Raw genomic sequence first — 26,438 nt, 5'->3', positions numbered from 1 at the left:
TGTATTATCTTTACAGACAATTATGTAAGAATTGTAACATAAAACATGACGAAATGATACATAACATAACACAATTATGTAGAAATAGTAGCATGAAGTGAAGAAATAACCTTTTTTTATAATGTGTAAGCTGTTGCACAGATAATGAAGTAGCATGCTAACCAGCAAGCTCAGCTGTGTACTCGCATTGTGCCACTTTGTACAACAAGAGGCACCAGTGAGTCACTGTACAGAAAACAGCAAGGCAAAGCAAGGAAGGGTATTGTCATGGACATAAGCCCACACTTCCAGGGATGTTGCATATAGTTCCTTTAAATTAATACAATCTTAGGTGATTTATAAAACATTACGTTTTTTAACTTTTGATCCTTGTTGCATAATTTTAGTAGCAACATCTTTCAGTCATATCTAACCAGTATTTGTTTAAAAATGTATCCAATCAGCTTTAAATGTCCATCTTTGTTGATTACTGTAAAATGTTGCTGAATTAAAAAAAAACAAAAAAAAAAACAGTGTCATTCAAATTTAGTGTGAAGGGAGGGACATGTACAATATGTGTTCCACACTCATTTGAATGTGATGAGATAGTCTGGGTAGGCTTGGCTGTCGTGGAACACCACAAACATGCTGGGGTTCTGCTGGTTATCCACAAGGCTGTCGAAGCGGATGTCAGGCTGTTGAGGAGAGACAGGTGGGGGAACCCTCATGAGGCTCTTACCCAACGTGTAGAAACCTGCCAGAACTCGAGCGACAAACATACACTGAGTGCCGTCTGCTTCTGGGCGGGAGTACACGGGCTTGGCTGAGTAGCTTGCACTCACAGCAAAGTAGGTTCCTAGACCATATACAGTGGCTGAAAAGAAGGGAAAATATGAATAGATGAGAAAGATGAGAATGGAAGACAGTGGAGAGACACTTACAAACACAGCCAGATACAAAGAAAAGAAAAAACAAAAAAAAACAAATTGAGTGTAAGAGTAAGTGAGAAAAAGTGATTTTTTTTTGTTTTTAATTCAGAATAGTATAAGTATAGTATAAGTATATATACTTTTTTGATCCCGTGAGGGAAATTTGGTCTCTGCATTTAACCCAATCGGTGAATTAGTGAAACACAAACAGCACACAGTGAACACACAGTGAGGTGAAGCACACACTAATCCCGGCGCAGTGAGCTGCCTGCTTCAACGGCGGCGCTCTGGGAGCAGTGAGGGGTTAGGTGCCTTGCTCAAGGGCACTTCAGTCACGGCCCACTGGTCGGGGCTCGAACCGGCAACCCTGCGGTTACAAGTCCAGAGTACTAACCAGTGGGCCATGGCTGCCCAAGGTACTCTACCTCACAGGAGGACTTCTATCCTTCTATCGTTTAATCAGAATCATGTATTCCCACCTACTGATCAGCACTTGCAACTTTTGCAGTGATGTACATATAGGCCTATATCTAAGAAGCATACACTAAAAGGCATAGCCTACATTAAATAGGAATACACCTGTTCACCAAGTGAGTGTTTTTACAAATTGTACATTTCATTTTCTGTACTGTTCTGGCGTGCAAAACAAGAATAATTTGATGATTTATCCGACACGTCATTTCATTCATACTTCACTTGAAAGATGCTTTGCTAACTGAGTAGGCACACAGCAAAGAGATAAGAACATACCATTCTGGCCTGCAAAGCCACGGTTGAAGCCGGTCTTCATGATGGACTGGCAGGCCTGGGTTGTGGTGCCGTGGTAGAGCATCTTCTCCCCGGCCCCTACAGGTGCACCGTTCTTATCCTCCAGCTGCTGCCGCTGAACCTCAAACGCCCGACGCAGGTGCACATTCTGCACACGCTCAATCTGAGAGGGCAGACATAGAATAAACACACAGCATGATTAATAGGACCATAATTGAATGAGGCTACACAAAACACACACAGATACATCAAGGTTAGTTACTACATCGAGAGTAATATGTGAAACAATTACCGTAGATAGAAGTTGTATTTATAGGATAGAAGTCCTCCTGTGAGGTAGAGTACCTTGAGTATTGTTCTCATGCAGGTCCTGAAATCTGCCTTCACACGCTCAAACTCGGCACAGAGGGGGATGAGTGGGATCACCTGTAGGGCCTCACCGGGAACCAGACTATCCCAGTACAGAGGGACTTTAAAATCTGCAACAAGCATAGATCATCTCTAAAATCCTCCACCGATTAGTCATGTTTTTCAAGCTCTGATTTGAAGAACTACATGATTAAAAGCACACACAGCACTCTTCCTCTTGTCACAGTGACTGATGACTCTTTAAAATATGCCAAAGGATATGGTCAGAGTTTTAGTAATTATTCATTGTTGATAATGGTTAAATCATTACTAAATCATTATCTAAATACCTGGCAGGTTTTGTAGTCGCTTGACTAGGGTCACATAACCTGAACCCACAGCAGTCGCCTGCTTCCTCCGGAGATCTACATTCCAACAGCATCCATGAGCATCCATCACCCCTCCAGTGACACCCTTCTCCAGCTTCTGATTGGCCTCTTTAGGGAACCTCTCCCAATCTCCTCGCTGTCCCATGATGCACCACACCACATTGTTGAACAGCTCCCTCTGGTCCCTCTCCACCACCTGTCGGCGTAATGCCCCCTGCATGACGTACATCACCTCATTCACCCCCTCATTCAGCCCCCTCACCACCACCCCTGCCCCACTGCCAGGCCCAGACGGCTCCAGCTGCACACCGAGGCTGTTCACTCTGCCGACCAGATCCTGCAGCTCTGCATGGGAGAGCCCAGCCAGCTCCTCTGGGGCCAGGGTTTGCTGGGAGCAGTGGGATGTGTAGGCCTGCTGCAGACCAGCACAGACACTGGACACATCCTGCACAGATGTGCCTAAGATTATAAAGGTGGCTGAAGGAGGGACAGCTGGGATGAGGGATGAAGGCAGTAGGGAGCTCAGGTCTGGGTACAGTGACCCAGGTTGAGTCGTTTGAGCTGGAGCTGTGGATGCTCTTAGTGGAGTAGTGGCTGTAGAGATACACAAGATGAGAAGGATTCTGTATCATCACATGCTGGAAGTGTGTATAACATGTTACTGAACTAGACTAGACTTAGCATTATCAAAGGAAGTCATGAAATTTAGATTTTTTTGATACTGACTGAATGTTACAGAACAAAGTGCGACCAGTGCCTTGCTTTTTATGTATGTGAAATACATCGTGTTTCAGGTTGGTGAGAACACACTAAAGTGGGAAGGATAGTCTTCCACTGACTCATTACATGACAATTCATTGACTTGAGAAATCACTTTTTAGTCTAATGGGTGTCCAAAACATGGCGTCAGCAGCGGCTTGAAACTGCTGGAAGACCGGCATGCTGAACAGAACGAGGCGGACAGTAACAAGGTGCTGGAAGGAGCAACTGGATACTGCGGCCACTATCCCACTGAAGATTGCATCTGCCACTATACATGGGTCCACTCCCGCAGCTGCAGAGACAGACAAGCGATGACATCTCAGTAAACACAGAGCTTCTGCTTTAGTTTTATTCCTCTAGTTGTTGCCGGTGTATTATGGACCCAGAGTAGAGTAAGATGGACCAAAGTGATATATCATAGCTGCACAATAATGTAACTAAAGACTTATATAACAACCCATTCTGCTTTAATCAGTTTTTTTAAATGTTGCCACATAGACAGACACGCACGCACACACACACACACACACGCACACACACACACACACACACAGCCCAACGCTTCCATTAGCTCAGCAGAGGAAGTATAAGTTATGCCAATGTCTTTGGAATTAGTATAATAGAAATAGTGAAATAGTTGAAAGACATTCTGCACTCACATTCTATTACTCAACCAACTCAGCAAATGTAAACAAATATTCAAATACAAATAGTCTAGCAGACTGTTCCTATCCTCACCAGCACATATAGCAGGAATGGCAACTGATTGGTATCCTTTGCTCTCACAATGGAGGAGGATGTCCCTGGTCAGATCCTGAACCAACTCTGGGTCATTTTCTCCACACACATGCATGATGGCCTTGCAGGGGAACTTGCCAGGCTGTGATGTGAAGATCTTACCTCTGTTGACCTGAGCTGCATAAAGGTAAACTAATTGTCAAGGATCTCATTGTATTGTTACTTCTCTCATTCAATTTCATTGCTCTGGGTTCCATGCTATATTTGGTAGGTATCTATATGAGTACTTAGGTCAGTGGCAGGCACAGACAGGATTCATACAAGGTGAATATCTATCCAGCAAGTCATCCAGCAGTTCGGAATTTTTCTTTATTCCATATTTGGATGTATATTTCCATTTCTTTCTTAATTACTATTTCTCCTCCAAGAGCAACGGTGGATTCAGGGACACCAGCAGATCTCCTGTTACCTCTCTCTTATGTGATCAAGCAAGTGCAACGTGCTGCTATTAAGATGAAGCCAATTTATCCAAAGATCAATACAACAAGTGCTTACCAGATTTCAGAGCTTTTTTGACTTTTGGTCCCGCCACAGAAAGTATGCTCTTACAAACAGCTGTGAATAGAGCAGACCACACAATCACAAATGCAATGTATGTTGTATAATGATTAAATATTATTGACTTCAATTTATTATCCATATTCCGATCCTCATTTGTACCTGAATCGAAGTTGTTAAAGTCCGTGGTGTTTACTATGGCATCTGTAGTCTCATTGGTGATGTCTCCACGTACCAGATAAAGTTGTATGCCTCCTACTGTCAGTGTGACTTCTTCCAGGTCAGAGGTCAGGGATCCAAACACAGCTATGCAGAACAGAGGAGCACACAGTGATTTACTTAATTCTGGTGGCAGAGCGGTACAAAATATATGATTCTAACTGTCTCACTGAATTGCATTATGCACACTCAATTCTCACTGGTATCTGCCAGACAACAAGTATTAAAACATGATTGGTTCATAGATTTCACATGTAAAATAAATTTTATACAACCCCACCCATCTTGCCTGTTCATAATTCTGAGAAATTCTTGAATTGTGTGCATGTGTGCGTGTACATGTTTATGTTTATGTGTGGGTGGGTGTGTGCGTGCATGTGCTTGTGTGTGTGCCTGCGTATGTGCCTGTGTCTGTGCATGTGCATGCATGCGTACATATGTCTACTCTGTGAGTATGTGTCATACGTATGATTACTGTGAATGTATGTGTGTGCGTGTGTATCTGTTTATGCACATGTGTGCATATGGAATGGTTAACATGACCCCTGGAGGCAAATATACGCAAAAAATTGGTCATCCTAGGCCCTGCGGTTCTCAAGATATTCAAAGAAAACTCTGTTGGTGTACGGTCACTAAATGTACACATAAATTATTTTATTGTATGGCCCCCCATGAACGAAAGTTCACGAAACTTGGCATGCATTCGGAGGTTGTCATAATGATCCTACACTTTCAATTTCGTGCAGTTTTGACCATGTCAGCCAGAGATATTGTGATAAAAACACCTAATTTTTTGCTTTTTAATTTTTAACTAGGTGGTGCTATACAAGAAATAAGTGGTAATGGGATGGGTTGACATGGCCCCTTAAGACCAACATACAAAAAAAGGTGGTCCTCCTAGGCCCTACGGTTCTCGAGATATTCACAGAAAACTGTCTCCGGCCACCTACAGGCCAGTTGGTGTACAGTAACATAAATTAATTTATTGTGTGGCCCCCCATGAACGGAATTCCACAAAACTTGGCGTGCATTCAGAGGGTGTCATAATGATCCTACACTTCCAATTTCGTGCAGTTTTGACTATGTTAGGTAACAGATACCTGCAATTACAAGACCTCATTTTTACTTTTTTGTTTTTAACTAGGTGGCGCTATACATGAAATGAGTGGTTATGGAATGGGTTGACATGGCCCCTTAAGATCAACATACAAAAAAAAGGTGGTCCTCCTAAACCCTGCGGTTCTCGAGATATTTACAGAAAACTGTGTCTGCCCTACCCTCGTTTCGGGGGTTCCAGTCCAGCGGGGGGGCTACAAATCAAAACAAAAAACGATGGTTCCATGCTATCCATGTGGGGCTACATGCCCACCAAGTTTCGTGTACCCCGGTCTTTCAGTGTCCCAGGAATCCTTGACGGAAATTTGGCCATGCGAAAAAAAAAAAAAAAAAAAAAAATGACTAAACCTATATGACCGCTGCTTCGCTGCGCGGCGGTAATAATTACCCCACACCCTCCATTCCTGATCCCTGGCACAATTGAACTAAACTTTCATACAAACACCTTGTCCTTTGCCATCCCTCCTGTGTAAGTTTAATCCACCATAAACATCCCGGCAGACCTGAAGCAAAGTAGAAAGTAGGTTGCATGTTTTATGATAATGGTAATAGGACTTCTAACATGAGCCTGGGAAACTGATCAGCTGCAATAAAGAAATTGCCAAGGCAAAACTGATTGAAAGATCTGAACTGAAAGAAATTGATGACAAGGCAAAACATGTCTGTCTTTGGTATGTTCACACTTATCATATTATCAGTTATTTTTGTATTGTTCTGAAAACCCTACGGATAAGATCAGCAATAGCTGTTCCAGTAAATATTTACCGCTTTGGAATCTGGGTAGTCTGGATGGATGACAATACGAATGTTGGAGAGTGAGCCAGTTAACCCTGACAGTCCAAACAAGCCAATCTCAGATGTCAGGATGGAAACGGCCTCTTTAACAGGTGTCTTCAGGACAACTCCAGGCCCAATCAGTGGAAAAGCCACAGAGTTGAGGGCACACTGCTCACACAGACTTAGGGCCTGCCTCATTCCACAGCGCAATGCCTGTAACAAGAGGAGTAAACAAGAGGAATGCATCAAGAGTAAACAAGTTTGCATAGCATTGTTTTTCAAACCAGCAGGTGGAGTGGGTAACTGCTGTGTCATAACACACTGCTTACATAATCATCAATGACAGACGGAAACCGAAAGGAAGATAAAGAAAATTAAAGGTCGTCACACAGGTGTGATGGGAATGTTGGAAAATGAGCGTTCTAAAGAATATCTGGTTTCATTGAATTCAACATAGAATTTTAGAAACTTTAATTTCTTCAGAACGGAATCTTATGTTAGAATGTTGAAAAACCCACACCTTTAAGGGTTAAAAGAAATCCCTCTCCTTTACCTTTTCACTGCTGCCACTTGTTGCATTCCAAGGCAAACATTCCACAAAGATTATCTTTTGACATCCCAAAGTAGAGGTCCCCTCCACCTGAAAAATGTCCCCTGGCTCTACATTCTTCTGGAATCTTATAGACTGGGAGAAATTGCGCTTCAGCTGGTCTCCTCCTGTCTTTGCCAGGGCTTGTCCAATCTTCAGGCTGAGTAGATTTGCTTTCACCATAGGGGCCACCAACACATCAACCTTAAATAATGAAGTTAATATTATGGAATCATCTCTATACATTGTCTATTCCAGAATGTATTAAATAGTTTTGAATAGCATTTAAATAGCATTCTCTATGTATGAAGGAAAGAGAGCTATTAAATCATTAGCTAAATTAACTAAAATCAAGAAAAATAGATACAAATAGATTACTCACTTGCTGATCCTCAAGATGCCCCAGCACTACTTCTAGCTTTATTTTCTTGCCTGTGAGAAATGATCCACCTGGTGCTGTGGAAGATGACCCCCCTGTCACTTTTGTGGGTAATGAGGGAATTGGGGCAGGAGTAGGTCCTGTTTTACCCATCATGGTGAGGTTTGAGATGGAAATGGGGCTTGTGGGTTGAGAACCTGTTCCAGATTGTTTCTCCTCGTCAGACAGCAGGATCAGGACCTTATGAGAGAGCTCCAGTAAAGCAATGTTGTTCTTCCCTTCCCCATTGAAGTACTGCAAAACTCCAGGCCCTTCCATGCTGTACTCTTTACAAACTAGAGACTGTAATGTTGAGGTCAGTGTCACATAAAATTCTTGCACCAGTTGACGAGGTCCAGCAAAATGCAAACAAGGGGATGGTGATTTAGTGGGGATCAATTGGAGATCACTATGCTGTACCCCAAGAAGCTCCAGTACTCTATGCAGGTGGTCAGCCACTACGGCATTGGGGAGATTCAGAGAGTAATGGATGTTGGTTTGGTTTATCTTGTGGTCAAGCAGAATGTCTTTTAGCCTATCCACTTCTTTTCTGTTTCCGACTATCTGGACTAGCATCCGGTAGTCTGCCTTGGACGGTTTCCCATAGCTCAGCTGTACTTTCATAGTTCCATGGTTTGCTTGCTGCAGGGCTTGACTTAAGACTTCCTTAAGAGTGACCATTCCAGGTGACACTGCTTCTGCTCGCTCCAAGACAACAGTCTCCACAGTCAGGTCTCTCTCCAAAGCTGCTGCTGCCTCCTCAAGGGCCTCTGTAGTAAGGCTGGACAGAACCAGGTCTGGTCCCACCTCAAGCATCACTGGACTTCTCAGGCTCTGCTGGAACCGGGTCTGGTATGTTTCCATGGCTCCACTAGATGTGAGGAAGGCAAGGAGTGGGGCAGGTAACTGGAGTATCCTTTGTTGGATCTTCTTGACCAGCTCCTGTAGTGTAGTGCATGCAGCCTCTACCTCTGCCTCTGGTCCCTCAAACACTGGTCTACCTCTTCCCTGCATGGTAATCTTGATGTGTGGGGATGAAACCTTAATTTTCTTCCCAAACTCCTCCTCCACCAGGGTGAACTGCATCAATTGTATCCCACAATCCCTGTGGATCTGTGGCTTTACCTGAAGGGCGTCTAAACGTTGGATCATTTTCTCTATCGCATCATGCTCTCCCACTACCACTGCCAGATCTTCTCGGAGTTCCTTATAGGTGCACAGATTTTCAGAGCACATGAAAGGGTTCTCCTGGAGGGTCTTAACCCTTGCTGGATCCACCTCAAAGTAGCAGCGGTACCTTTGTTTCAGCTGAAAACACACATTGTCCACCTGCGTCTCCCATTTGGCCTGGGGCAGCCCAGAATGGGCAGCTCCTCTCTTCACCACCACTTTCCCCTCCTCTGGAAGGATCCGGAAGGATCTGCAGAGAGAGGAAAGACACTGATCCAGGTCCCGCCGAGCTTTCAGACTGTCCTGCAGGTACTGAGTTAAGTAAGTTTCCATGACTAGCACTTTCTCTTCATCTTTGCCAGGAGTATCCTATGGAATAGGAACAGGTTATGCATTATTATTACAAAGTATTGAACCATACAATTGTTTTTTTGTTATCAAAATTATCAAATTAACCTGAATATGACTTCTGGTATGAGTGGTGCTGGGTGAAGTTGCATTTTTTTGAGCTCCTGACCAAAATTGAACATTTTCCATATATTATTTAAATGCCATAGCCTGGGACCCAGATGGATCTGAGAGTTCATGTTGATTGTTCTGGCAGATCTGTCTGGCACCTCTGCCCCAGATTTCTACCCAGACAAAAATCAAGCCAATCACTATTGTTTATCTGATATGAGGTGTTTTTTATTCAGTCAGAGGAGCAGAATACAGAATCGGTGTAGGGATAGGCAATATGGACTTACAACTATATCACAACAAAATATGAATATGAATACAAAATAAATGAAAATATGAAAATAGCATTAGTCACGTTAGTGTACAGTCTTGAGAGCCAGTGTTAATGCAACTTTGGATTCCCGATCAAATACCTCTGCCAAGTCTGGCAATCAAACTCATGTTTTTATTGGTCAAAAATTATACTAAATGTGTGTGAATAGATATCTTGCCATGGCAGAACTACTTTATTATTCATTACAATGAAATGCAGTTCCATCTGCTGATATGTACAAGGAAGGTATGCCATTGTCTCAGTCCTCTTAAAATATAGTAAAGATAGTAAACAATCTGAGCTGAATGTAATATTAACTTATCCATCTATCCATAAAGTTTGTTTCTTCACATTCTGTTGGTATTTCTAAGTCATGTTGCATGTTTTAATACAAATTCCACATACAGTAGTACCTTAGCACCATGCAATAATAAACAGGAAAACATGAAACCATTTAAATATTATGTGTCAGGCCACTACATCATCATACAGATCATTCCGAACAGACAGGTTTTCCACTGAACAGGTTTGCCACTGAACTACAAAAACAAATCATCTTCCTGTGCACCCTAAAGGTGCCCAAGGTGCCCCCAAGGTTGAAATAGTGTTACTAGTGCTTTCAAAATTAGGCTGGCATGGGAAATCATGGGTTTCTGTGCCCTCTAGAGTGCCCCTTCATGCAATATGTTTTGGAGATTTCCATTTAGTGTCTGAATGAGTGACCTTTTAGTGGTGAAAATGTGATGTAATGCACCTTGAAATGGTATACTTGGGGGGCGCTGTCACAACAGGCTACATCGCTCATAACATGTATGGGTCAAAGTGCCCACGGGGACCCAGGTTCGAATCTGACCTGCGGTCATATTCCGATCCCACCCCATCTCCCCCTCTCTCTCTCCCACTTATTTCCTATCAGAATAAAGGCAAAAAGACCAAAAAAAATATATACTTAAAAATAAAAATGGTATACTCGGTGTTCCCTGATTGTGCCTTTCCATTAGAACATAGGTTCTCAAAGTGCGGCCCAGGGGCCAATGGCGGCCCGCAGAAACATTTCTGGCGGCCCGCAATAACATCTGATAACATCTGTAAAACTGTTAAAACTGCACAACTGTACTGTGTGCTTTGAAAAGAATGAATCTCCGTTTAGTGGTGTTTCGTGGCCGTCGGGTTTTCCTGTGGTGCTTTGGTAGCTGGAATTGGCCCTGAATAAGGCCTATGCTGATAAGAAGCAAGGCACACTGAGACTGTTCTAAATAAGTTTGTACTTGAAATGGACTGGAAGAACTGTTATATCCCAAATTTGTCTGTTGAGGGTAGAGAACCCCAGGGTTTGTGTGTGCATTGCAATTTTTCTTAAGGTTTTCACAAGTTTTGCCAGGTTTAGCCCTCAGTTATGAATTAAAATGTGTTTAATGTAATATAAACTGTAGAGATGCAACCTGGTCATTAAAATGATTACAAATGGGATTTTTTTCCAGTTTTTTTTTCTTCTTTTTCTCCCCCCGCCCCTTTGGCGGCCCTCAGTTCAATGTTGGGTTCCTGGATTGGCCCTCACCAATCAAAACTTTGAGAACCCCTGCATTAGAACAAGGGAGTGTGTGCCCTTTATGCCGCCCCTACATGACAGTGGCGTGGAATGTAGTGAATGTGAAAAAGCATATACAAGTGCCTCTTAGATGTTATAATACACTATGAGGTGCCCCTGCAATGGAGAGAAAAAAAATCCATATGCAGTGCCCGACAGTTTTCACATCCCCACAAAGGAAGGTTCTCACAAAGTCACTGCCATGAGGGTGCCAACAAATACTTTTTATATGTTTTTGCAAGGGGCTGATAAGTTATGCTGATATCTAGCTGGCATTTTGATGTAATCTCATCTGCATCGGCGGTTTTTATTATTTATTTTTTTTACATCAACAACAGTCAGATGACTGCAGACTTTGACCCCTATGTCACAATGGTAAGAAAAGTGAAACCAAATTCAAAATCTGCAGTGTGTGTTGCGTGTGTGTTGCGTGTGTGTTTGTGACTATCCCGTTGTCCCGTATACTGTAATTGTCTGTTCTCCTTAATATAGCTAAGCGTGAGTAGAAGGGAATAAAAACTATGAGAACCATTAAAAGAACACACCAACTTTTTGGAAAATGAGCTTATTTACAATCTACCATAGAGTTAGATAAGAGCATTTACTTTCCTGTTTGTTTTAACAGACGTCTTGTCATACTTCAACATTAATAAAATAATGTAAATTTTAACGAAGGATGAAAACTATTTAGTCACACTTGAAAAATAATAGCTCTCCCCTCTGTCCTTTAGTGCAAAGTAACAATATTATTGAAACACTCCAAGAAATCAATTTTCTCTATCAGTGATGCATTTTTATATTTCTATGCATTTGAAACTTTTTACAGAGCGAACTTGTTTAATAATATATGCATTATTGGTAAATATGTCCGAAGACAGAAATAGAGCATGTTACTCACCTGAGAGACTTGCTTGATTTTGATTTCGTTCATGGCATATTGCTTTGTTTTGATTTTAAGGTGTTGGCCCGAAGTCAGACGTATGACATGTGTTTTTGGGCCCAGAACTCTTTCTTGATCTGTAGAGCATACCAGACTGTAATTATATGTGTGCATCTTTAACTTAATGTATTTTTACTGTTAACAGAGGAGCCGACCAAGATGGACCTAATGTCCACTTTACCTTGACTATACTACTCTTGATTACATCCATCCATATTATATGAAAATAATAATAATAATAATAATAATAATAATAGTTTGAATGTTCCTATATCAAAAAATAAACTCTTGAGGAAATATTGTATAGTCACCTTCTTGCTCCAGAAATAAAATCTTGTAGGTGTCATCGTCTACTTTTTCCACTGGCCCACATTCACCTCCTCCTGACTTCCTCCTGATTTTAAAGTACTTCTGAATTTTCTCCTTCTTGGAGTCGGTCAGGTCTCTGGCCTCAAAAAACACTGGGAACCTGTAGTGCGCCATTCAGCTCTGAGAGACCTGTTAGTCTGTAGCTGATCATCAGGGTTGCTGATCGTCTTGTGGAAACTTGTGACAGTGGTTTCACCAGTTATTACTCTGAGATTCACTGCGGTCTCAGTGACTATGCAAAACATGGTGTGAATGTGTTTGTGTGTCTGTCTGTGTGTGTGTACAAAAAAGGTATTTTATCCACTGTCTAATCAACCGGATAGCAATCATCAGTGCCATTTCCAGGATGACCTGCAAGATTTCCAAATGGGAATCTTCTACTGAGCTGCTTCCTAAACATATACTTCTCAGCATGCATTAATCGATTTTGCTTATTTCTTGCAGCTAATGTATATTTTTATGGGTAATATGGGTAATATTTATTTGATTTACAATCAAGTCTGGGTATTTTGGTCCTCTGTAACCCATTTTGTAACTGTAACTATTTTCTTCATCATGGGCCTTGTTATATTGTCCAGTTGCACATTGTCACTGACAGGCAACTGAAAATGTAGGAGCATGACAATTGTTGTCAGTGAGAATCTACAGGCCAACTGGTGTTACATACAAATACACGCCAGAATGGTTTCATAGAATGTTTCATTCAGTTTATCTCCTCTTTTCCATTGACTAGAAGACAATTGCAAGTTGCAGGCAAATGTGTGACTTGTAATATTGTAAAAAGTTTAGAACAAAGCTGTAATACTCATCCAAACTGTATTTGTAAAAAGGTGATTTGCAAATAAACGTAAACATGACTGACATCATGAAGTGGCATGAAGTGGCCTTCATGCCACTATTGTGATAGACAGGATGCAGGGTTCTCAAGTCTCACGCAATGGGCGTGAGACAGACGCAATTCAACAAGTTCACACGCTCACACGCCACACCTTGCATTTCTCACGCAGAAATATTACTAGGGATGTCAAGGTATCTGCATTGTTATTAGAGGCGCAAGGATACCAGAGGATTTCTCGCAAGGTTCAGACCTAGCGCACCACTGGAGCTAAGCGGAACGAAATTCATCTGGCGAGAGTCAGGTTACCACTTACCACTCACCAGGTTACCACTCACCAAAGTGGTAAAATTCCAAAAACTGCACCAAAATTCTTTTTATTCAGAAATTCAACTGTCTGTCATTTAGTAAACCAGCCTACTTATGGCACTTTAACAGTGTATTTTATTTATAAACTAAACTGTCGGTCATTAAGAAAACATAATGATTGTGTCGTTGTAGCTTTGTGTAACCCAGACATCAGCAACGTTCATTTTATACGACCAATCACTCTCGTGGCTGCCTGCACTTTCCCTGTCGTCACGGCTGCAACTTTCGCACTTGTTTGTGCTTTTTAGAGGCGTGTTCATCAGACACCCGTCTGAGCCTCCATGGACCATGTCAACAATGAATGAAAATTAGCTTATTATCAATGAGTGTTATCAATTTGAGCGAGTATGCTACACATACATTTTTTTCTAAAGCAGGACTGCTGCAGACAATGAGATGCCAACCATCATAATTTAATAGCAACCCAAAATAATGAACTTGCTGTCCTTATAAAAATAGAAAATAAAAAGTTGGTCTCGGCATGCACATTCTTGGTCCAATGCTTCAGTGACTATAGGCTACTCAAGTGAATAAAGCAATTAACCAGTGCTTTATTGAAGCAATACAGTGCATTATTAACAAGTATAAATATGTCCGGAAGTAATCAAAATGTATGATTTATGACAATGACAAAGATCATTTTACATCTATGTGCATTTCCCATGGATGACAATAGGCTTGTTCGACTTGATGCAGATCTGTGCAGATCTGACTTGATATGATGCATGCTGGGTTGAACACAATGCATACTGGGATGGACGCAATACATACTGGTTAGAAATCCTGTCTGACTTCTGTCAGCCGGGGAGGGACATACCATCGTGTCACCATGTCACATGACCAATATTTATTGCAAACAAAATTCCACGATATCTCCCGCGAGTCACGTCAGGCAGCCGGTAGCCGGTCAGGTGCGTTTCCCAAATCCATAGTTGCTAACTAAGTAAGCAACTTGGTGGTTGCAATGCAATTTCCCATTGCCAACCAACTAAGTTGCTAACAGGTTAGCAACTATGGTTTTGGGAAACGCACAGCTGTCCGGGATGAGCTGCCGTCTGTCTCTGCCTCCACCTCTCACCTGTTTCTGTTTATTGCCCTTGTCACTGCCTCACCTGTTTCTTGTTATGTTCATAAAGAGACACTTTCTGACATGTTGTGACCAATTTTCTCCATCCAGACCTAGACATGAGGCCAGACCGGGCACACCATAATGTGTTTACTGTAAGAAATATTAATTAGATTCTAGAGACATTTTATATTTAAATACACATTTTGAAGCCTCAGAAAAAGTTTAACTTGTTTTGGTCCCATTCAGACCATCATCTTTGCACTGATGATAGTCTGAATGGGACCGAAAATGTTTTACACTTTGGTAGCACTTTGCACTTTTAATCACTGGTTGGATTAAAATTTGCATCGTCAACATTGGTGTGCGAGTTCTCTCTTGACTGAAAGTCTAATGTCTAATGGACATTTTCACTTGTGAGCAAAGCGGTTGGTCGGGTCATCGATATGTCCAGGTTTTTATCAGACATAGGAGGCAACCCTAGCCATGAAGCTAAAAGTAGTTGATAATAGCTGTCGCCAAGCTGTCATGTTTTGGACGAAACTGACTAGCCAATTAGAGTCAAGCAGCTTAGCTCATTGAATATTAATGAGAACTGGCACAAATCCAGCTGAGTCTTCCTGCAGGCTTTCTAGGGCAGTTTGAGGGCAGCCGTGGCCCACTGGTTAGCACTCTGGACTTGTAACCGGAGGGTTGCCGGTTCGAGCCCCGACCAGTGGGCCGCGGCTGAAGTGACCTTGAGCAAGGCACCTAACCCCTCACTGCTCCCCGAGCGCCACCGTTGAAGCAGGCAGCTCACTGCGCCGGGATTAGTGTGTGCTTCACCTCACTGTGTGTTCACTGTGTGCTGTTTGTGTTTCACTAATTCACCGATTGGGTTAAATACAGAGACCAAATTTCCCTCACGGGATCAATAAATATACTTATACTATACCATGCTATGGCTTGAAACAAGGTAACCAAGGCATTTTTTTCCACAAGAAAAGTCCATGGTAGAACTTCAGACATTACCACAAAGTAATGAAATACGTGTGGCAGGGCACCTGGCAGGCGTGATGCATAAAACACTAAACATAATGGTGAAAGGGAGAATTGGAGTTTACATCAGTTGTCACGCTTAAAGGTGCTCTAAGTGATGCCACACGTTTTTTAGGCTGAAACATTTTATGCCACTTACTGCAAACATCACCTAACCAACCGCTAGCTGTCTGTGTCCTGAATATACTGTAAAAAAACGCGGACAGCCCAGGCTCCAAAAACAACAACAAAAACAACCTGGGCAAACCTAGCCCATTAAAACATAACAAACTGTTCCAGCAAATCACAGACGAGATGCGCGTTTAGGAGAGTTTCAATTGCACCGGAGCAGCACGGGAGGGAGGGGGAGGAAGTAGCAAGCTAGCTCTCTGTGGTGTTTGAAAGTCAACAGAAGTGACGTTACCCAGCATCGCTTAGAGCACCTTAATTTCCTTCAAAAGCAGATGTCACTTCCTGTAAATGGCCTTTATGGAATTGTAGTCTTCTTTGGGAGGCAAGCATTAACATCCTAATAGGGTGGAAAGGGACTTATATATGAATAAAATTGTAAAGATAAATATATTTTTACCAGATTGGCATGGTTGCAAGGAGTTAAGTCTAGTCAATCAAGAAACAACTAAAAAATAAGTTGAGCTTTTTATAATTGTATGGTTTATAGTTATTTAGGACTGTGTAAGACAGATATTTTAATTGTGTTTTATATACGTTTAAGTAATAAACACCTACATATATTATTCAATCAATTAGCTGGAAATATTTCTCTCATTTTAGAAACAATAAGAGAATGTTAATCATGGGGATATGGAATGCCACTGAAAAACTGGAATCAACTAGGTGTCAGATTACAAGGTTGTTACCTCTGTTGCCACATCAGTAGTGAAACAGAAAGTACGGTGGGCATAAGGAAATCTAGAAACAAAGGACCAGCGTAAGAGCTATTGCGTTAGAATACATTGCTGATACAAGTAGACTATTGCAACACTCCAACTGGCAGTGAGGACCCAATGGCTCTCTGCAGACATGCGGTGTTCTTCCAGACTAGAGAACTGACAAACTCAGAAAAAGAGAAAATTCAGATGTACTTTAAAATCAGGAGGAAGTCAGGAGGAGGTGAATGTGGGCCAGTGGAAAAGATTACTGATAACACCTACACGATTTCATTTCTGGACCGAGAAGGTAAACACTAACTGTATTTACTTTGTATAGTCTATCGTAAAGAAAATAAGCCCAGGCTTTTATTTCTTTCAAATCGCTGAACTCAACCTGCAGGCACATACACATACACAGCACGTTTTCATGTCTGTATAACAGTTTTGAATTAGTTTATTGACCAAATTCCGTTTATGTCAATATTCCGTTTAACCTGTTAACAAGCTAGTAGAATGTCACATTTTGAGCATATTCCTATAGCAATCGACATTATTCCGAATAAGTCAGCGATGCAGCCTATACGTCATGACGTAAATCTTCGCTGGTGGAATAGAGCCAGAGAGGGTTCAAGCGGAGCGAGAGGCGCAAACGTTCGACAATTTCCGCGTTCGATTATTGCAAGGGGGAGGGGGGGAAATCCCCCTTTATGCAGACCAGAGTAAGCCCTTGCTGCACTAATGTCAATGGAGAGTTGTGGAATTTTACCAATAAATTGGTCATTTTGTCTTTCTGGATTTGTTGAGGGTTTTTTGGAAAATTGTGTCATAATCTGTAAGTGTTTGGGATCATTTCAAGCCTAATAGTGTAATTTTTTAGTGTTCGGATTTGTAATAAAATAACTTAATATTAGACCATGCTGCTGCCAGTTACTGTCCGGTTGTTAGCATGCTAGCTAGCCTCTTAGCTAAGGTAACATTTTAAACGGAGAAGTGTAATTTCTTTGAAATGACAACTAGCTGAATAACACTACTGACATTAGTTAAAGTGGATAGTCTATACTCAAGCGAATTTGCAACAGTATATTAAGTTTAAGCGAAGTCCTTCAACTACTAGTCACTTGTTAGCGCATAGCTGTATTGCCATAGCTACTACCATCCACTTGTATAGCATTTTAAGCTAGCGTTAGCTAGCTAGCTCGGTTCACATGACTAATTAAATTATTCATATCATTTCCTTAAGAATGATTCATTGGTATCATACATGATTATGGACAATAATACTGTGAACACAATTATGTTTATCTGTTGTTATTGCTTATTAAGAGAGAAAGTTTATTTAGTGACGTAGGGTGACACTCCCACTTATGCAGACCGGAACTGTCCCGTTTTGCTCCCATAGTAACGAATTACGTTGCTCTATCTTGCTAGTAATCAAGGATCTTTGATAGAGCTGCACAGTCCCGCCCACAGCCAAAATGCGGTTAGGTGCCGGATGTAAGATTCCCATTCATTTGTCCCATTGACGTTTGGAAAAATCCGTATCTAAAGAGTTTTACAGCATGTCTTAGGCTAACCAGCTACGGCATAACTCATAAGCATACAACATATCATTTCGAGTGAAAAAACGAATAGAAAATCCAAAAAAAGTCAAAGGTACAAGACTGTGTACATATTTTCATTTCCGAGCGAAGGAACTACTCATCCCATAAACCACCGCGCCTCACTGAATAATATATAAACGAAATCATTTCCAACCGGGCGACAGCACGGGAACCCTTTCCTCCAAACAGTGATTTTTATATAGTGAATGTGCAGTTAATAGCAGTTATTTCAGGAGTAATCGTGTAAATAATGATGTTTTGATATTGAATTTTATATTTATCATCGTGTATTTTATATCATGTGTGTGAAAGCGGTTAACGTTAACGGCAGTGCTTCTTAACGTTACCTGACTCATCCTATGCTGTCATCACTGCTCAGTCGGGCTGATGCATGGACTGGTGCATGGTCTGCTCTTGGACCACCATATTCAGTTTATTAATTTGCTGTGAATTATTACACAAAATGTTCATTAAATGCACGAAGTATTCCTAGGTTAATGATTGATATGAATCATACAGTATGAAGGCTACAGTAGCCTAGCTAATGTTAACTAGCACTGCTAGCAGCAGTAACGTTACCAACCTCCCTGCTTAACTCACCACAACTTTGTAGGTCTTGTCCCTCATGCTGGCCCCTACAAAACTCACAAACTGACTCTCGGACACACAACAGTCAATGATGTGACCCGATTTAAAGTGTCTTTCACCCCTTTGGACACTCACTAAAACATAACATATTTCATACCTGTGTTGCAGCATGTAGGCTAATGTTAGCTGCATTATGTAATGGCATACAATGTCGGAAATGCTAAAGGTTAGCCTGTCGGCTACCTGAAAAGTTTGAGTGTTTAAACTAACATTTACAGTGGTCTATTTGATAGTGTATTGGCCCTGACTAAGTTCGTGTTATGTATAAACCCCAATCCTTGTTGATACAAGTACCAATATTCGTCAAGAAAGTTTTTAATCACATTAAGATTTTCGCCATCTTTGTCAATATTTTTCGCTGAGAAAGTTTCAAACTATGACCATAACGGCCTTTCCACCAATTAGAGGCATCACTGTGGGATTGTTCAGGATTGTGGGTAATGAAGTACTTATCCAAGAGATCGCAAATAAAAGGCATTTATCTCAAAACAAGGTTAGTGCCCCATGAACTTTTGGCGTCTATATGAGCATATACAATCGCTTAGTACAGCCGTAGCTTTTATGGCTTATACCACGTAAGTTTTTATGGCTTATACCGCAATTGTCAATGGAGAAATTGCATTGAATTTTTACTTCCGGCATCGGCTGTGGCAGCTCGCCGCAGGTATGATCGCGCTTCCGGTGATATTTTACTGATAGTCTTTTTATATTGTTACTTACACTTAGTGCTTTGTCGTAGAGTCTCCCCCTCCCCGTGCGGCATCGGCCTCCCGCCGGCTGGATGTGCGTCCAGTTTAGTCCCCGGGTATGTTATATCCATTTGTACGAAGTAAAGTACTCAAGTAGTTCCTGTTTTAAGTGACTATTTTGTGTGTTCCAGGGATCACTATGTAGCAGGGGTGCGGCTGTGAATTGGCTACATCGAACTCTGCTGCTTTGCCTACATCATTTTTAGCCTACGACTTCTTCACGTGCCCGTCTAATCAGCACCACTAGTCCCACAGTTAACGTGGCCTGCAGCTAGCTTGTCGTAGCCTACGCTAGTGGGATTACGCATAGAGGCCTTGGGCTAGAAGGCCGCTGGAACTCATTCGGGTGCTATAGCGCTCGTTATGAAGGAATGGGTGTTTGACGAACGGACCCCACTTTATTGATTGTTCTACTCTGTTCTGCGTTGTATCATGTTATTTGTAGCCTATGTTTGTCTGTCTTACTTATACACTTGACTGGAGGCCTTTTCCCCTAGTATGTTGATCGCCAAAGTGTTGACCTTGGTTTTGTGATTTGTCTTTCTGTTTGCACTAATCCATGTTAATTTGTGTTGTCCTCACTAAGGGGAGGCTGTGAAGCTGCGGATCCTTAGTGTGACAGTTTGTTTCATTGGTTGTTTGTTTGATTTACTTTGTTACACTTTAGATGTGAGTCGTCTGTAATCCTTGTCCGCCCCTTCTGTTTAGGTGCTGAGAGCCGAAAGTGGGAGCAGTTCCTGGTTGTGAAGGGGGGCTACAGCGGAATACTGCCCCCTGCAGGTTTCTTTATTTGAACACGGGCACTGAGCAAAGGAAAACACCAGTCTACTAGCTATGGAAAAGAGGTTTATTGTACAATTCATTTCACATAGAAAGTTAAAACATTTAGGGGGAGAGCAATAACTCCAGAACTCTGGCTGTTGTAAAGTGCTATGTGCTGAGTCATAAATAATTAGGCTACGTGAATTTAAGTAACAACTATGCCGGACCACCGGAATAAAACAGGTTATATAAGTTAGCAGATAATTACACAGAGAAAGTGCACACATGCTCAATGGAAATGACAGTTCATCTCATAACACAGTTCACCACAAATTCAATCATAAAAACGAAGGTACAGAAACCACTGTAACAATAAATACTTCACACAGCAAAGGCTACGTATATCACCCCCTTATTCCCGGCCACCGCCGAGGCTCAAATTTAATTATTCAGCACCAGAAGGAGCGTTTGTTTCCTCTCCACCCTCTCTCACACACATATACCTGCCGGGGAGTAGGCCTACACTTCCCCGGAAAAAGTACACAAAGAACACAGGATTAATACATTACATCACCAAATGACTGCTGACTCTCACCACTGCTGCCAGACGTGGGGTTCAACGAAGGACATAAAACAGAATAGTGATCGCACTAACTAACCCCGAATGATTCGTCAACCACACCGACGCTAAAAGGATTGCCCACGTCCCAGCACGGCAGCCGTTGGTTCTAAACTCAGCAGTACGCTGTCCCTTCCTCCTGTTCAACAAAGACCTTAGCCATTTATCCCATCCCTCATTAACAAATGCAGCACAGGTGTGCTGCTGCATCCACCCCAACACCCCAGATCACGGGACTGGACCACGCCCTCATCCACAGCAACAATTATCGCAACACACCCGCTTACATGGTGGTGATGGGTTCCCATCTTTGTGTGCTGTGACATTTGTCTCTCACTGAGTGTATCATTGCCGTGTGTGTGTGTGACCAAGCATGTGTGATTGGGGTGCTTCCTTCGGCTACTCATTAGCCATAGCCTCTTCCTGTGTTATGTGTATGTGAATTTACAGTGTAAAAATAAATATTTTTTTTATGGAACCATGTCTGTCAGTTCTACGAACCTGAGTGCCTTACTGGGTTAAGGATACTGATCTCTGAATTATATCTTTGGGTGCAAGTCCCATCGTGGCGTAGTCAGCTATTGTATAAAATCTATCCCACCACTGCCACATTTAGAACACTAAACATATCGAAGGTGTCAAATGTTGAGTTACTCCAGTCTAGATTTCTTTTTTGACGTTCACTCCTACAGTAGCCTATATAGGCTATTGCTTTTGTCTATTAACTTAAGTTAACTGATGGTCAAATAATCAAAAATCCGATTGTTTGCACCTCCAAGTGGGCTGTGACGCGAGTCTGTGTGAAAGAATTGGGGCAGTAGGAATCAAACTTAATTTCTCAATACACTCGACAGATCACAGCTTGGAACACAAGAAAATAAAATTAAACCGTTTCAATCTGGACAATAGGGGCTTTACTCAGGTTATTAATTGTAGCCTCTCAGATAGCAAGGCTGGCGGACCACTGTCGGTCCATTGGAGGCATAGCTGGCATTTTGCTCATCGATTCTCTGGCGGTCTGCTGGCGGGTTGCAGACAAATTGCCCAATATTTTGGCACTATATTGGTCTAAAATTGTTTTCATTTGTTCAGTTATACTCCATATATAATTTTATTTACTTCAATTTCAAGTTAAATTGAAAGAAATGGTGGTCACCGGCATACCACCAGCGGTCCGCTATCTGCTAATCTGATTTTGCTATCTGGGCTACAGTAGGCCTAGTTCAATCTGATTGATGTTCATATGCATTACTTTAATAGTCCTAAGTAACAAACTGCACAAATAAGGCTACCCTTACAGAAATTTCAGGTTTCTGGCGAAGTTGCATTTTTGTAAGGGTACAAAAACACGTAGGCTGCCCAATTCATTGCATGAGCACGGTTTCAAGTCAGATCTAAAGCTGGAAATGATCCTTTAATTGTCCCTTTTAGGCGGTGGGCCGAAGCCGCGTAGCCTATCTATTCAAATGAGAGATGGATTACTTGTTTTTTTACTATTCCGTAGGATACATTTATTTTAAGCGATATGCCTGTTGCCACTGACGTTCGTGACGCAGAAACTAGAAATATTAGTTTTATTAACTCTTAGTGGTAGGCCTACAGGCGAACGCTGTGGTCGCCAATGTCAATCTACCAATAGCATAGTAGGATACTGACATACGAATATTACAAGCCTATCAGATTTGGCTATACGAATCAGCTGTTGGACAACAACATACAAACTTTTTTAGCAGCTGTCCGACATAGCCAAAGTCCTTTTAGGCAAGTCCCTCGACTCGGCGGCCATTTGACAACGCTTTTTGGGCACTCGTCGGGCATCCATTTCGGCAGAAATGCGCGTGCGCAAGGCTTCACGACACCAATCTTGCTCCAGAGGCGAGATCACAACACCCCAGATAGCAAGCATAGTCGGCCCGATTCTGGCTGAGTGCTGGCAGTGTCGGCTGAGGTCCGAGTCGGCTGAAGCACAGTAAACACAGTCGGCCCGATCCTGGCTGAGTGCTGCCACTGTCGGCGGAGTTTCAGGTCGGCTGAGGTACTGTCCCCTTGAATGGGCCGACACTGACACGCAGTAGTTGGGCTGATTACTGAGTGTCTTATTTGGCCCGATTGGGGTTTGATGGGCTACTGCCAGTTTTCGAATCAATCTCGGCAGACGGATTTCATACAGTGTGTGGCCCGATACTTCAGGAACGAACACTGATCAGTATCGAGGCTGTTGGCGGCAAAAATGAAACATTTAGCGACAGCCGGACGCTAAACGTACATGGCCCAATTCTGTGAAGTGACTGTCGGCCCATTACATGTGGAAGAGCCACGAGCAGAGCAACTGTTCAGTTTGAAACCAGCAGGACGGCGCGAAACTGTCTCGTTTTGGACACTGCCTGTGGTAAGTAACATGCAACTTTACCTGTTATTGCATGTAAATCATTATGAATGTACGTAGGCTTATTATTGCAGACAAAGTTTAACAAGTAGCATAACAAGAATGGGTGTTTCAATCTAACCCCCTTGACGATGACGAAGCTAGCGGTAACATACGTTATGATTTCTTAGCCTACTTTGTTGGCCTAATTAGCTGCTACCTTTAACGTCAGTGTTGGTGGTCAAAAACGTTCAGTGCTGTAACGTTAGCTATACTTGCATAATTATGTGGTTTTCAAAGAAAAGTGTGATCTAATCATTTTAGAAATAGCTTAACAGTTAACCAGTATTGCATGACTTAGAATATAGCGATTGGTAATTGGGCATTTCATCGTTATCTATCCAACTTCAGGCACTAGGCAGGCAGGACTGAGACTGTATGCCTTAAGAGAGTGTGTGTGTGAGAGAGAGAGAGAGAGAGTGTGTGTGTGTGTGTGTGTGTGTGTGAGAGAGAGAGAGAGAGAGAGAGAGAGAGAGAGAGATGGTAGCAGGGTGGGTCCTGTCCTGGTCATCAAAATCTGTATTTTAAGGTCGTTCTGTATTTTGTACTGAGGGGTTGTTTTATGATCATGTAATCATTTTGAGCACATATACTTCCATTAACCTAACGTTACTGTGACTTTTTTTAAATGTACACCTCAGAATCCAGGCCACACTGACCAGAGACCTGCCTGCACTCCTTTGGATGAAGAAGCTACCTGTGTATACATGTGTGAACCATTTCTTGTGTTGGAAAAACAGGAGACCTGAAGAGCTCTTGGTAAGTTGTACATTGATTTAATAGAATAAGTAATACGTTTTTGTTTAGATGAGCCAAATCATAGGAATCAGCTTTCATCTAGGCCTGTGTTTTGTGATGTGTCATTTTTAGATGCTTTTGGTTTGCCTCATCCATTATGTCAGCAAAGAACAGGAGTGGGCAGGAAACATGCGCTGTTGAAAACATGGCCAACCAACTGGAGCACCCACAAGGCTCTTGTGAAGGAAGTCCACAAGTGCTTCAGGTCTGTATGTGTTGACAAATATGTTTTGCTCTTGGTGATTGTTAAATGCTGATATATTACCAATGACAATCACACAATGTCAATGTTGCCCAAAATAACTACCAGGGAGGTGTTACCAAGACAGCTGCAGAATGGCAAGACTGGGCTTTAGTAATATTTTGTCAGACAGTAAAGGATACATAGTTTAATGATTTTTTTCTTTTCTTTTGAAATGACATGCTGTCCATGCATCTCAAATTGAAGGATGGATGGAAAGAACTCTTTGATCAACCCCCACAGAGAGCTGAGGTGGCTATCTGTAAGTATATTTGAGTGGACAGACAGAACTTCTGACAGATGACATGTTGAAATCTTGCTTTAGACCTCATAATGATCTTATAATATTATTTTATACCTAAATGCAGTTTGGAGACACCCCCGGCTGGTAGTGCTGCTGAAACTGGTGGAGGCAACAATGAAGCGGCAACAGAAAGAGAAGGCAGGTGGCAAAGGTTGCTGCTATTGAAAAATACTTTGAGAGTGAGTGTGTGTGCATGTATGTAGCTGGGTAGGTCATGGTACATGGTACAAAAATACAGAATTTAAAGCACTTAACACTTAACTCACAACCCACAACTACTGACAATGGAATTACTCTTTTAGAGTGAGTGAGTGAGGGAGAGAGATAGAATATTTCTGTAAATGTTTAATGTTAATTTAGAATCATTTATTTCTTTGAATCATTATACAGTTTTAAAATGTATAATTGTTTGTGTTTTTGTATATGAAAGAAGTCGATTGTTGTAGATAAAAGTAGATTGTATATTTTAACTTGTTTAATTTCTAAAGTGTATATATGTAAAAGCTTGTATAATTTTTAAATGTTTGTTTTATTTGCAAGGTTGTGTTTGTCAAACTTGTTAATAAAAGTAGCTTGTGCTTTTAATTACTAGTTCTGGATTTGTGTTTATTTTCAAGTACTTTTGGTAGTTAATGGGCCACATGTGGCCCGGGGACCCAGCCGACATTCAGCCAACACTCAGTCAGATCAGTTTTATAGTGTGTGGGCCAGTACAGGCCCAGAGGCCCAGCCGACACTCAGCCAACACTCAGTTATATAGTGTGTGGGCCAGACCTGGGCCAACAGAATGCATGACAGTCATTTCACAGTGTGTGGGCCACACCTGGGCCAACAGAAACAATAAGAGTCATTTCACAGTGTGTGGGCCACACCTGGGCCAACAGTTCCAATAAGAGTCATTTTACAGTGTGTGGGCCAGACCTGGGCCAACAGAAACAATGAGAGTCATTTTGCAGTGTGTGGGCCACATCTGGGCCAGAGGAAATTCTTTGTGTCAGTTATCAGTAATTGGGCCATTGTTGGGCCGGAGGCCCAGCCAGAACTGGGCCAACACTCACAAAACCCTGAGGCAAGGTAGTGGGCCAGAGGTGGGCCGGTCAAATTTTGCTATCTGGGACATGATTGGCACAATGTCTTCACAACACACCATATGATTGGCTCAATGTATTCACATGTCGACGTTTTGCCGAGGAAGGGGTGGGATATGTGTAGACAACGGCCATATTGGCGTGACAAACTAGCCCCATACATTTCTATGGAGTATTTTTTGAGTGCTGTGTCTCCACATTAGAAAGTCTCTGACATAGCCTACCGCATGTGCCAATTAAATAGCCATCTTGTCAATACAGCCTGCCAATTTTAAGGAAGTTACAGGCACTGTAACAAAATGGATCGTTGCGTGTTAACAACAACTGCATTTTAAAGTAATCGCAGACGTCTTGTACACGGAGGAGTTCAAAATCAATGTCCCTAAAGACAGTTTTAGCTCGACAAGCTAGCAACAAGCATTAGCTTACCAAGAACGCAAACCTTAATTAACCAAGATTGCCGTTACATTGACAAAACACATTTGACCATCGCTGTCTACGAAACCAACATGGGATAAATATATAATATATCAAAGATACTTACCCCACTAAACCAATCCTCTTCGGCGATGTCCATAGGTAGCCATGTCGGACCAT

General features: G+C 42.0%; 1 protein-coding gene across 1 annotated transcript; it reads right to left on the bottom strand.

Annotated features, from left to right (window-relative positions):
* LOC121690117 (protein mono-ADP-ribosyltransferase PARP14-like) lies at nt 1–26,438 on the bottom strand. The gene is made up of 13 exons (XM_042070489.1): nt 26,386–26,438; nt 7,555–9,129; nt 7,137–7,376; nt 6,572–6,796; nt 6,252–6,309; nt 4,634–4,777; nt 4,469–4,528; nt 3,914–4,090; nt 3,288–3,467; nt 2,375–3,007; nt 2,022–2,155; nt 1,659–1,839; nt 1–853 (listed from the first exon to the last, which is right to left on the bottom strand). Exons 1-13 carry the CDS (start codon nt 26,416–26,418, stop codon nt 567–569), a joined length of 3,927 nt encoding a protein of 1,308 aa, XP_041926423.1. The 5' UTR covers nt 26,419–26,438; the 3' UTR covers nt 1–566.

The sequence above is a fragment of the Alosa sapidissima genome, chromosome 18 (assembly GCF_018492685.1).
Source record: "Alosa sapidissima isolate fAloSap1 chromosome 18, fAloSap1.pri, whole genome shotgun sequence".
NCBI lineage: Eukaryota > Metazoa > Chordata > Actinopteri > Clupeiformes > Clupeidae > Alosa > Alosa sapidissima.
The sequence above is the reverse complement of the archived record's forward strand: the minus strand, read 5'-3'. Positions and strand labels throughout refer to the sequence as shown.